The 12,187-nt window shown below is 55.4% G+C and overlaps 1 protein-coding gene across 2 annotated transcripts; it reads right to left on the reverse strand.

The window, feature by feature from the left end:
- Positions 1-382: 382 nt before the first annotated feature.
- Positions 383-9,357, reverse strand: LOC136298181 (bactericidal permeability-increasing protein-like). 2 transcript variants are annotated; one of them, XM_066198738.1, is made up of 15 exons: positions 9,201-9,357; positions 8,135-8,249; positions 7,371-7,499; positions 6,771-6,926; positions 6,327-6,390; positions 4,360-4,423; positions 3,808-3,899; positions 3,467-3,643; positions 3,194-3,253; positions 2,902-3,069; positions 2,549-2,616; positions 2,284-2,326; positions 1,842-1,905; positions 1,270-1,346; positions 383-661 (listed from the first exon to the last, which is right to left on the reverse strand). In XM_066198738.1, exons 1-15 carry the CDS (start codon positions 9,313-9,315, stop codon positions 614-616), a joined length of 1,440 nt encoding a protein of 479 aa, XP_066054835.1. In that variant the 5' UTR covers positions 9,316-9,357; the 3' UTR covers positions 383-613. The 2 variants fall into 2 exon arrangements, with proteins under 2 accessions (XP_066054835.1, XP_066054834.1); XM_066198737.1 differs by having other exon boundaries at positions 6,771-6,929.
- Between the last annotated feature and the right edge of the window lie 2,830 nt (positions 9,358-12,187).

The raw sequence follows: 12,187 nt of genomic DNA on the forward strand, positions 1-12,187 counted from the left end.
CTTCTGTTGCCCTTCCCTGGACATGATCCAGCACCCCCATGTCCTTCTTGAAGTGAGTGGCCCAGAACTGGACAAAGCACAATCCCTTCCTTCCTTGGTCTTGTTTCTCCTCTATGGTTGATTCCAGCCAGGATCCCGCTGGCCTTCTTGACCGCCTGGTGCTCATGTTTAGCTGCTGTTGACGAGCACCCCCAGGGCCTTTTCCACTGTGCTCTTTCCAAGCACACTGCCCCAAGGCTGGAGTGAAGGGACAGGACAGCAGAAGACAGATGTTCTGTGGTGCCTCGCCATGGCCAGGGAAACAGCCAAACCAGGTGGTCCCAATCCAGCTCCCATCTGACCGTGTGGCCTGAGGTGCCAACAATGACACCAACACCATTGCCCCAGCACCAATGCCTTTATTGCTGCTCAGAGGGAGAAGGGGAGCGGTGGCCCAGGGCAGGGAACCCCCAGCTTATGGTAGCACCAGGTGAGGCCCCAGAGGGAGTCTGGACCAAGGCAGCAGTGCAGGACAGTGGCAGGACTGGTGGTCTTCAGCTCAGGCAGGGGGCAAGGAAGAGCAAAATGGTGAATGGAGCATATTTAGTGCTGAGGGGCTCTCATTGCCTTATCTTCATCCCTGGGGCTGGAAGTGAACATCTGCTCCAAGCAGCAGGAAATTCTGGGAGAGAGAAAGCGCTGGGCTACTGCAGGCCCTGGCAGCTGCATTGCCCAGCACCTACCACATCCGTGAAGGGACAATGGATTGGCATACATGGCTCTGCCAACCCCTGTGCCTATTTTTCCCCCTGGCAGGCTCTGGAGACCATTTCACAGCCATGCCTCACTACAGCTATTCAGCATCCCCATGGTGACCCCACACTGGGACTTCCCCAAGGCACACCTCCATAGGGGTTCTCTCTGCTCCCCTGGACATGGTACAGCTCCTTCTACCAGGGTAGGCAGGGGCTGCATCCTAGCAGGCATCACACCATCCATCCAGGCATTGCCAGTCATACAGAGTGGGGATTTGGGGGTGACACTTCTATAAAAAGTGTCATATGAAATTCAGACCCCGGGCTTAAGAACTGGAGAATGATATGGTGACATTCCAGACTCCCACAATGAAGCAAGGAAAAGCAGAGCACTGGTTTGCTGCTGAGAGCACTCTTCCATCCATCACTTCACAGCACAACTGGGGGAACTGGATTTGGAGGCTGTGCTGGTAAGGAGGACTTTGGGGGCAGCAGGATGGGCCGCAGCCAGGACCAGCTGCTGCCCCTCACTCACCTGGTGGAACTTCACGAGGATATTGGAGAGCTGAATCCTGTCCAGAAGCGGCAGAGGGAAACCCTCATCTAAGCGGGCTGGAAAAGACAACACATGTTCTCTGCATTGGGATGGGAATGGGAGTCAAGGGAGCACAGTGCACACAGTGAAGGTGGCCACCTCCTTCCCCCAGCCCTTTTCTCTCCTCCACTGCTCCTGGGGCAGGCAGAGGAAACTCCTCCCAAGCTCCTGGGGCAGGGCTGCGTGTTGTGCCATGACAGCCCCCTCAGCCCCTCCAGCCAACAGCCCCACTCTGGTCTGAACTGCTGGCGAGGCAGGAGAAGCAGGGATTGGGGGAGAGGGTCTGGAAAGCATTAAGAAATGCACAGGGCTCATTTTTTCCATTGCATTTGCTGCTGGGAGCCTGTCAGAGCAGCAAGAGGCTCCCACCGCTTTACTGCCGCCTCCTGCACGCACTTTTCCCTGGATCAGCCTTGGCAATGAGGATTTAATTAGTGAGCTGAGACCACTTGGACAGAGCAACCTGAGTGGAGGGTGCTCCAGTATCCCCATTCCCCACAGTAGGTTCTCACCATTGAGACGTGGGAGCAAGGTACTGGAAGTCAAGATGTTCATTAATGACTGCAACATTCGCACCTGGAGAGTGGGGAGAGGGAGAGAAAAAACTCTAGCTTGTGGGACAGGAGACATGAAGGCAATGGAGGATAATTAGGAAAAGGAGATGAGAAGCTGGGATGGGCACACACTTTGCCAGAGACACCAGCAGTGTTGTCTGGCCACACTGGCAGGGTAGGAAATGTTGGGGTGAGAGCAGCAACAGATCTGGCTCCTCATCCTTTCCCAGCCTTGCAGGCTAAGGCAGGAGATGGCTGCAGGGTCAAGGGTGAATGTGGGGTCCTGGGTGCACCCTCAGGTCCCATATTGGGAGGCAGCAGGGAATGAGACCTTGTCCTGGTCCCCAGCAGGCTGCCAGCTCCATGCTGGAGGCTCTGGTCATAGTCAAGGATAGCTTACCTGGAAAGCACCGACAGCCGAATCCTTCAGAGAGAGCCTGATCCTGTGCAGGGACAGAAGTGGTGCTGTGGAGGATGTCCCAACGGAGGGAGTGATTCCACCCAGCAACGTCCATGCAGATCTCACTCCCTCCAGCCCCAGCCCATTCCATCCACATCAAGCCCACATCCCTGGGATCTTCCCACCCCCTCTCTGTCCTTGGGCACCCAGTACAGAAACACTCCCTGCCACCCCTGGCCCAGTCAGTGGCTGCTCCCCTCTGTACCTGCCCACATCCAGGCTCCCAACGATGTGGCCGGATCTGACGTTGAGGACAGCGGACACGTTCCCTGTCTGGGGAGAGAGCACAGAGCTGTGGCAGTGCTCACCCCACCTCACCCCAAAGCAGACACCTGAGAGAACGGCTGTGACTAGCTCAAACACACCACTGCCCATCCAGGGCTGTGTTTGCACCCAGCATTAAAACAGCATTAGTCAGTGCAGGAATTGTTCTGTTGGGAACACCCCCACTGTGCCTGGACAGCACCCAGCACCTCCCCCGGCAGGATCTGGGCAACAGGACTGGGCACAGCTCAAACCCCCTTCTGCCCCATCACCACTGGCTGTGTCTGAACTCACCAGGCTAAGGAGGAAGAGAGGAGCCAGGCTGGAGTTGGGAAGGATGGCATAAGCCTGAGCATCCACAATGGGTTGGAAGGAGATTCCTCCTGGTCCAATAGTCAGGAACGGAGCAGTGGGAGCAGACAGCCTGAACTTCATTGTCATGTTCGGGTACATCTCCTCCAGCTGTGTGGGAGGAGGGAGAGAAGGGGAATGATGGCACAAACCTCTGGTCCTGATGGAGAACTTCTGGCACAGAGCAAAGCCTGTGTGTGCAAGAGCTCTGGGCAGGCAGGACCAGACTGCTCACCTGGGGAATGAAGGCTGAGAAGACAGAGGTGTCCAATCTGAATCCTGCATCCTTTGGGATCTGCAGGGGGAAGACTGTCACACTGGGGCAACCTGGCACAGAGGAGCCCATGGGGAGCCCTCCCGTCCCCAAATGCTGCCATGTCTGACAGCCCAGCACCATCCCACAGCCCCCCAGCTCTCTCACTGGGGCTTCTCCAAGACTGCTGGCTGCTCCGGAGCACCTCAGCAAATGGAACCTTTTTCCCAGCCCTGTCCCACTCGTGCCACTCACCATGGCCTCTGTGATTTCAAAGACCAGTGCCCCAGCCTTGTGGTAGGCAATGCCAGCTGTGTTGAAGAAGTAGCTGGAGGCTCCAAAGTAAACCATGCGGTCATGATCCGAGGGCAAGGCCAGTGGCAGTGGTGAGAAGGAGACGGTGGAGCGGTGGCCCAGGGAGTAGAATTCACCCTGGGAGGAGGGAGAGACGTGGAGAAGGGCTGCCACTAGCAGTGGGGTTCACCTGCTCACTCAGGCTGGCAAACAGCATTGGCAGCAGGTACCAAAACCTTGGTTCCCACCTGCGTGTGGCAATGGCATTGGCCAAATCAAGTGTCCCCAGGGCCACCTCTCACCTTCAGGTCCGCGTCCAGGGACTGGGCAGTAGTTCTTGGAGGTGCCACCAATGAGTAATCAATCCCAATCTTGTCATCTATCCTGGCTGTGACTGTAAACACGAGGAAGAGAGGTGAGTGAGAAGTAGATGATCAGGAATGCTGGGAGCAGATGGCGCTGCTGGTGTCTGGGCAGTGCCATGCCTGGGCTTCCTGGTGCATCAGCTCACTACCAACTGCCTCTGTGCTTGCTTCTGTTTAGAAGAGAAAAAGCCATTTTTCTCTTGGATGTTTCTCAGCAATGCAAACCAACTCCAGGAGCTGAGGAATGGCCTGGATCCCCCAGCCAAGGCAGCCCAAGTCCCTGCCAGCCCTTGGGCACAGGTCCTGAAGGGATCTCCAAAACCCAACAGGACACAGAGTGATTTGTCTTTGCTGAGAAGGTGCTCCCTGGCTTCCACCTTGGGTGCCAGAATGCCAGGAGATGGAGAGTGGACCCAAAGTAAAACATTCCTCATGGGTGGGAAAAGCTAGGAAGAGCTGCTCCTAAACCCATTTGTAGCCCCCTAGTACCTGGCAGGGTCTGGATGTACGTCTGGAGCTCATTTTGTACAGACTTGGCGACATTGTCACAGACCTGTGGAACAGAAAGGCCACAGAGCTGAGCGGGGGCAGCCGGGTCACAGCCCCCGCTCGCAGCCTCAGCCACGCTCCCTGCTCCATGACAGAGCCTGCTTAAATAAAAGAGCACACAGTGATGATTGTCTCCATTCATCAGGCAGCACATGAAGTGTCCAAGACACAAGCAGGGTTTATACCTACAAGCATCTGCTTGCAGAAATTTCCCCTCGGCACAGCTCAGCTCTGGGGAGACCGTTTGAAGGAATCTCATGTGGCCCAAGCAGGAATGAACTGTGCCGAGCAGCCAGGACTCAGCCAAAGCAGAGCAACTGAGGGGGTTAACCCACCCCACAGGGACAAGATCACTGACTGCACTGAACCTGAGCTTTGCTGTACTCCTACAGCTCTGTGCCAGGACAGAATAATGCATCCTTCTGCCTCTGTCATCCGTGAGTGCAGCCTTGGCATTTGTGGGGATTTTATTGCACACTCACCACTAGCCTGGGAAATTTACTGCATAGCACTGTCTTGCAGATAGCTGATGAAATCTGCACAAGCTCCTTTCAATGTTTTCACTGTAACATCACAGCTACCGTGGGCAGAATCTGTCTGTCATCTGTCTGACTGGGCATGCAGCCCAGAGAGCTGATGGTGAGATGCAGCACTGCGGAGGGGCAGCGACCACACTGTTAGAGATGAGGAGGAGGAGGCAGCAAAGCCTTGGGCATGGCCTTAGTGACAGCAGGTTGCAGCTCTTCTCTGTCCCCTGTGATATTTTTCTGTCTGTGCTGGAAATGACCCATCACACCCTGTGAGGATGTTGCTGCAGGCAGGAAAATGCAGCCCTGGTCCCAGTGACTGGGATTTCCCTATGACCCAAATTTCCCTGTGACCTGAATTTCCCTGTGACTGGGATCTCCCTGTGAATGGAGTCCCAGAACTGGTGGTACTAGAACTGCCCAAGCATTCCAGCAACAGCAGGAGGCAGATACAGGCTGCCTGGCCTGGGGCCCAGCTGTGCCCAGGGTGCAGCTCAATCCCTGCCCTCTCCTGCCCATTGCCCCTTACACCATCACTCCACAAAGACAATGAAGAATGTGTGTCAGGCACAGGGGGCTTGGAGGAGGAGCAGAGGGCAGTGGGGTCTCTTCGCTGTTCTAGAGCTGTCCCCCCTTCAACAGACAGAACAGCAGAAAAGGCCTCTGAGCCCTGGTGTTGCTCCTGCCGCCAGACCATCTGCTGCCAGAGACCCCAGGGGACTTGGGAAAGGTGTTGCGTGGAATTGGGAATAGTGGCTGGGCAGAATGGGATCTGCTGCAGGAGTGGGATTTGCCTGTTATCCAATTGTCTCATTCCCGAGCAAGGTTCACATCCAGAGAGGCTGTAACTCATGCCAGTTATCCTTGTAGTAATTACTGCTAACAGCTTGTTTCCATGTCTTGTTGCAGGTCTCCTGCATGTCAGTGTCTATACCAGGCAGTGGTACCAGAGCTCCCTGACCCCCCTCAGTAAAACGAGACAACAAATGCCTGAAATCCAGGAATGAGAGTTTCCCCCCCAGTTGCTCCTCAAAGCCCTTCAGAATATGGCTGGTTTAAGCACAGCTCGGATCAGGTCACAGTGAGTTTGGCTGAGACATAAGATCTAATTAACTGACCACATGGAAAGAAAAGTCTTTGTTAATTAGGAACCAGTTATGCTGGGCTTTGGCAAAGGCTCCAGGTTTCAAATTCAGCCTGAGTCACACTATGCTACGGAGACTGCAACTCCCACTCCTTTGGTTTTACTGAATTGGCAAGACAGTCGTGTGCTCTGGCTCTCGTTATATCCCTACATCTGATCTTTCCAGCACATCACCTACAAGTGAGGGCTAAAGATCACCAGAAAACCCAGGGCCCTGCTCTCTTCTGCTCACATACCTTGGTCTCCAAATTTTTCCTCAACCTGGACTCAATAACGCTGTGGAACAGGTTGTAAAGCCACCTGCAGACAAACACAGAGAAAAGCCCTGTCCAGCTCAGATCCATACTGCAGAAGTCTGTGCTCAGGAAAGGGAAACCCTAAAGATGCAACACCCTGGGAACATCACTCTCACACCAATTTGACATCTGGCTTTGCCCTAGGGTTCACATTTGCAGATAGGCTCCCTGGTAAACCACAGAAGTCTGGTGTCTGCATTAACCACACCTGTTAAATGTGCAGCCACAGCAGGAGAAATTCAGGCCAGATTTAAGACCAGGCAACCGCCAATTTGCCAACAACCTGCTCCTTGCACCAGGGCCACGTTCCAATGGCAGAGCCACATTCCCATGGCAGGTGGGCTAACACACAGTGTTTCCAAACCTTCCAGTGAAGTTACATACCCAAACTTGCCCGAAAAGAGCACCCGGACTTTGGAGATGCGGGCACTGCAATCCGAGGTGCTGATGGTGGGCTTCCCAGTGGTGTCACTGCCCAGCCTCAGGATGATTTTGATGTAGACATTTTCCACCTTCAGGTTAAAAGATCCGTGGTCCCGGCTGCTAGTAGAGGAGGATGAGAAAGGGATGTTTTTCAATATCAAGGCCTGGTGAAGAGACCTCAAATCAGCTTAAGGATGAATCTGTGTAGATCAATCTCGCCCTTGTATGGTGCACCCAGAGGAGACTGGGAAAGTTTTTAAACTCAGGGGAAACAAATTTCATTGGCACATAAACTAGGAGAGGTAACCTTTAAATAGAGGGGAGTGAGAGTAAGTAGGGGAGATGGAAGAGAGACCTGAGGGTCCATGTATAGCTCCCCCAGTGCGTGCCCTGTTCCTGCCTCCCACCCTCTTTTATCCATCATATCCATCTATCCGTCTGGGGGAGCAACGTGACAGCTGCCCAAAACAAGGGAGAGGGAGAGGAGAAAAAACCTGTCCAGATCCAGAGAGGGAGACACAGAGTGGGAGCCTGAAGAGAGTGAAGAAGCTGGGCACTCACACAAAGAAAAACTTCACCCGCCAGTCTCCATCCAGCTCGGCAAAGGCATTGGAGATGGAGACCTGCAGGCCCATGTTAGAGACTGGGGTAATCCGAGAGTACGGCAAGTCGAAATCACGAAGGCGCAGTCTAAAAATACATGTATAAAAAGAAGAGAAATTGCATGTTACAGTGGTTCATCACTCCCAAGCACAAGGCTAAGGAGGGAAGGAGGGAGACAATAGGAGAGGGAAGGAGGGTGAGCGGGAAGGAGTGGAGTCACTGCACTGGCAGCATCCCCAGCTGCAGTTGTGCTGCTGCAAAGCTATGCCTGGCAGGGACACACAGTGCAAGGAGGCACCTTTGGGAATGTGGCCCTTGCAGCCACCCACAGCAGCTCCAAAGGCTGCACTGCAGGAGCAGAGAGGCACCCGGGGCAGCAGGGAGCTGGCATTTCCACAGTGGCTGGGCTCCTACTCCACATGGGAATGTGTGCTCTGTCCCACAGGCAAGGCCATCTCCACTACCCAGGTTTGGACTGCACACAATCCACCCATACCCCCAGTGCTCTGACCCTGGTTCCCTTTTTCCCCTTGGGCAAGGGGCATACAAAAACAAAGGGGAACATATCTGCCTGCACCAAGGACAGGGCCAGCATCTCAGGGAGCTGTGGAGGGGACAGGATGGTCCTCATTGCTCTGGGGACTCCCCACCCTCCCCACCCCTCCTACCCCTCGCCTTCGTTGGGGGGCAGTGGGTGGCTCCAAGGTACTGGCAGGGCTCACCTGGACAGCTCATAGCGCACCTTCCCCACGTGCAAGACACGAGAGTCACCCGAGATGTCTGGCAGCTTCAGCTGGGTCAGCTCCTTCTCCAGGATCGCGATCCCCTGCTGATGGGCTACAGGGACACAGGGAGAGCGTCACTCCACCACTGCCACAGGAGCTGGAGCACACACCGGGCATGCAGTGGAAGGATCAAAGGAAAGATCCAGGTGATACCCCATCCCAGGCTGGCTTTAAAGCAAACCTCTGTGCACAGAGTCCTGTCAGCACACAGGCAATGCTGCCTGGTGCCCTACTTGCAGCCCCAGGGAAAGGTGGTGGCCGCAGAAAGGTGAGGTATGTCCCAGTCCTCACTGTACAGGCTGCCAACCAGGTGAGGTGTGTGAGAGGTCCGAGGCACTGGGCTGCTCCATGCCCATTGCCAGCAGGCAAAGCTGGATGGAGTTTAGGTGCAGGGAACAGCACGGCATCAGTGGGTGCTGCAGCCCTGCCTATGTCTGAGAAGGGGAGTCACGTTCTTTCCCACACGACTGGCAGAGCTGCCGGGTAAATGAGCTGTTTCTCACACAGTGTATTTCAATCCATAACTGCGCTCTGCTGGAGCCGGGGCTCTGCCTGCCTTGCTAAAACTAGCACAGGGCCCATCCATCTCTGTCACTGCCCCACCCCAAAACTCCCCAGCTCCTCTCTCCTCTGCAGCTCCCTCCTCCAGGGTTCTCAGCTCAGCTGTCTGGACGTGCTGTGAGACCAGGACACTTCTGCTGTGCCAGCCCCCCGCACTGCCTGGCTACAGCTCCCTGAAGACCCCACAGGGCTGGTCCCTTCTGCAGGGGCTCCATAAAGTTATGGGATGGGGGGCAGGCAGGTGCAACAGGGGAAGCTCTGGGCATGCTTTTGGCCCCATCCTGCCCCTGTGCTCCTCACATGGAGCCGTGTCCTCCTCACAGCACCCATGGCCAACGATCTCCCATGCTGACCTGGGACCCTGCACTTCTCACAAGCTGCCTGGCTCCACACCTCTGCCACCAGCACGTCTGTGAGGAGAGAAATGAGAAGCAGAACCCACCGTAGTCCAAGCCTGCCTGGGTGATCCTCACCACGAAGCCGGGGTTGGTGGCTGTGGTGAGTGCCAGGCACAAGGCCAGTGCCCCACAAGCCACTGCCAAGCTCTGCACTCCCATCCTGGCTTCTTGCAATGCTGTACTATGCTGGGCTCTCCCTGCCCACACCACCTTTATATCCCTGCCAAAAAGGGAACAGCAAGTGAGGGTGGTGTGTGGAGCCACAGGGGGCGTCCCCAGGACTTCCTGCTTGGCCACCATCCTGCTCCTCTGTGCTGCTGGCACCATGGTCCAGCACAGAGGCACACCTGGTGCCATTCACTGAAGGCAGGGAAGGGGCAGTGGAAACTGGGAGGCAACAGCCCAGTTTCCTGCTCTCTGTCAGTGCCAGCAATCCCTGCCTGTGGCAGCAGCAGATGCTCAGTGGAGCAGAGCTGGTTTTGGCACTGCCAGATGAGCCTGATGGAGCCACATTCCTGCAGCTGCACCCAGCAAAAGCTGTTAACAGCCCCGGCTGCACAGGAGCAGCATCCCAGCCCTGCTGCTCTCCATCTCCGTTCCTGTCTCATGGCTCTCCTGGCCATTCTTTAGCCATTGAGCTACTTCTGTCACACCACAGACCTGCCAAAGGCACCAGAGCAGTCATAGGGCACCAGAGTAGACCTGGGCACAGCAATGGCTAAAGAAGACAGGTGACACGTTCTCACCTCATGTGAGCAGACCCTGGGGACCCCCACACCCAGCAGGCCTGGAAAAGGGGCACCTGCCTGGGCTGGGCAACTGCACCAGGGCAACTTCCTCGCTGGGGTGCCCTGCACCTCCACACCCTGTCACAGGGCTGCTGCACAGAGCAGCCATGCACAGGACGAGCCATCCATCACCCCAACATCAAGCTCCAAAGGCAACACTTCTGAAGCCTGATATGTCACAGCTCTTGTCATGATGGCAGGAGACAGGGGTAGGAGCTGGGTGCAGCCAGGCAGGTGTGAGGGGGGAACACCTCTGTGCTCCCCGGCAAGGAGAGCTGGGATGGCTGGTCTCTTCTTGCAGGACAAAAGTGAGGGAGGAAGAAATGATTCAGTTGCTTTCATTTCCTGTTGGGGTCCAGGCACAGGAAACCCATAGCTGCTGATGCAGGCAGATCTCATGCTGGATCCAGGGAAGTCCTGGCTGCCAGAAGCAACATCCTTGAGCCAATCAAGGATATTGTGAAATGCAGCTGTTGCTCAAGCACAGCAATCCCTTGGTGCTGCAGCCTCAAGAGACCACAAGGGATGAGGCCAAGGAGTCCGTGCTGGAAGGACTCGACACGTGCAGATCAAGGCTGGAGAGACCAAGGCATTCTGTACCCCTTTGCCTTTCGTCACACAAGTTTTCAGCAGGGTCACTTGCAGCCTTGGCAGACAACCAGCAAATGCCCACCAGCCTTGTATGAGTGGCTATGGCTTTGGAAAGGGGCACTGCAGTCACTGTCAGCTCTGGGACCTGGGAAGCAGGGACATGGCAAGGATGGTGCCTGTAGAGAGGGACAAACCACCCAGGGCAGAGCTGTGTCCCACAGGCACCCACCATCACCATCCATAGGGTGTGACTCTCCATCAGTGCCAGCCCAATCCATCACTGGGAGCCAGGAGCCCAAGAGCAGTGCTCCTTTTGCCCAGAAAGAAGTATCCAAGAGCAGAGGAGAAAGGCAAAAGGCCAAATCCCCACTCACAGCCTCCTGGGCATTGTGACCCTTCCTGTCACCCATCATCAGCTCTTCTCTGGGTCTGGCTCAATTTGGAGCAGGAATTCCCAATCATCCCACAGTGACAACCTCATCTCACTGAAGGGCTGCAGCAAAGCAACGTTCAGGATGTTCAGGAGGAGCATGGAGGAACCAGAAATCTTCCATAAGAAGAAATGAAATTTTATAAGGAATAGCACAGAGAGGAAGCGAAACCAGGAAGTCTTCCCCCTGGCTTTGAGCAAATTTTGAAGTTGAACTGAAAAAAAGCCTTCAAAGGGCTGAACCCTGACCAAACACTGCTGTGTTTGGCAAGGAACAGCCAAAACCACATCTAAAGCTCAACATATGTGCCGGGTCCTGGTAATGCTTCCTGCAAGTGCTGACAGAGGGGATGGAACATGAAATCCTGCCCTTTACCCTTTGGACAGGTAAAGGCTTCTCCTGCTGAGCTTCTCTGCCTGTCCTGGGAGTGTAGGGTCTGCTCCACTGGGGAAAGGCTGGCTCCCCCAGGCTGCTGGAGAAGGAATGGAAATGGTCAGATGGGAACCAGGAGCCCAGGAGGACAGGGACTTGCAGGAGTCTTGTGCTGCTGCTGTCCTTTGCTCAGGACTGCAGGTCATGAACCTTCTCTGCACTGTCCATAGGCCACCCCCTGCTCCCCAGGTCAGGAATCCCTCTGGCTCCACATGCTCCTCAACACGTGTGGGCAGTTCCCCATCCTGCCCCAGCTCTTTCCACATATCTCTCGTGATGCCAGGGCTCAAGCCACCCTGCAGCCACGTGCTGGGGCTATTCAGGGACGACAGGAGCTGGGTTGGAGCTGCGAGCAAGGAAATCTGGACACATCTGTGTTCCCCAGTGCCACTACCAGCCCGGGAATTCCCCAGGCAGCTTGTGCCAGTGCCAGAGGCATGACTGCTGCTGCTCTCCAGCCTTCCACTGGCAGGTGTATGTGGGCTGGGGAAGCACCAGGGGAAACCCAGGGACTCAGCAAGAAAAGTGAGAGCAGCCTTACTGAGTTTGGAGAGAACTTGGAAAGAGAAGTTGTCAGCCCAAAATAAAACTTCCCTTACCCATTTCCAGCCAAGACAAGTCCATTGTCACCCACAGAACTGGGCTGTGGTCAGAACCCATGGCAACTGTGGTTGTCCCTAGACCAACAGGGACTTCAGAGCTCGGAGAAACCCTGTCATCAAGGTGTGGGGAGCTGCGGCTCCTACCCACTGCACCGCATGTGGTGTCAAAGCTTGATGCTCTCCACTG

The sequence above is a fragment of the Chamaea fasciata genome, unplaced genomic scaffold (assembly GCF_029207755.1).
Source record: "Chamaea fasciata isolate MVZ Bird 193981 ecotype frontalis unplaced genomic scaffold, bChaFas1.0.hap1 SCAF_17, whole genome shotgun sequence".
NCBI classification, from domain to species: Eukaryota; Metazoa; Chordata; class Aves; order Passeriformes; family Sylviidae; genus Chamaea; species Chamaea fasciata.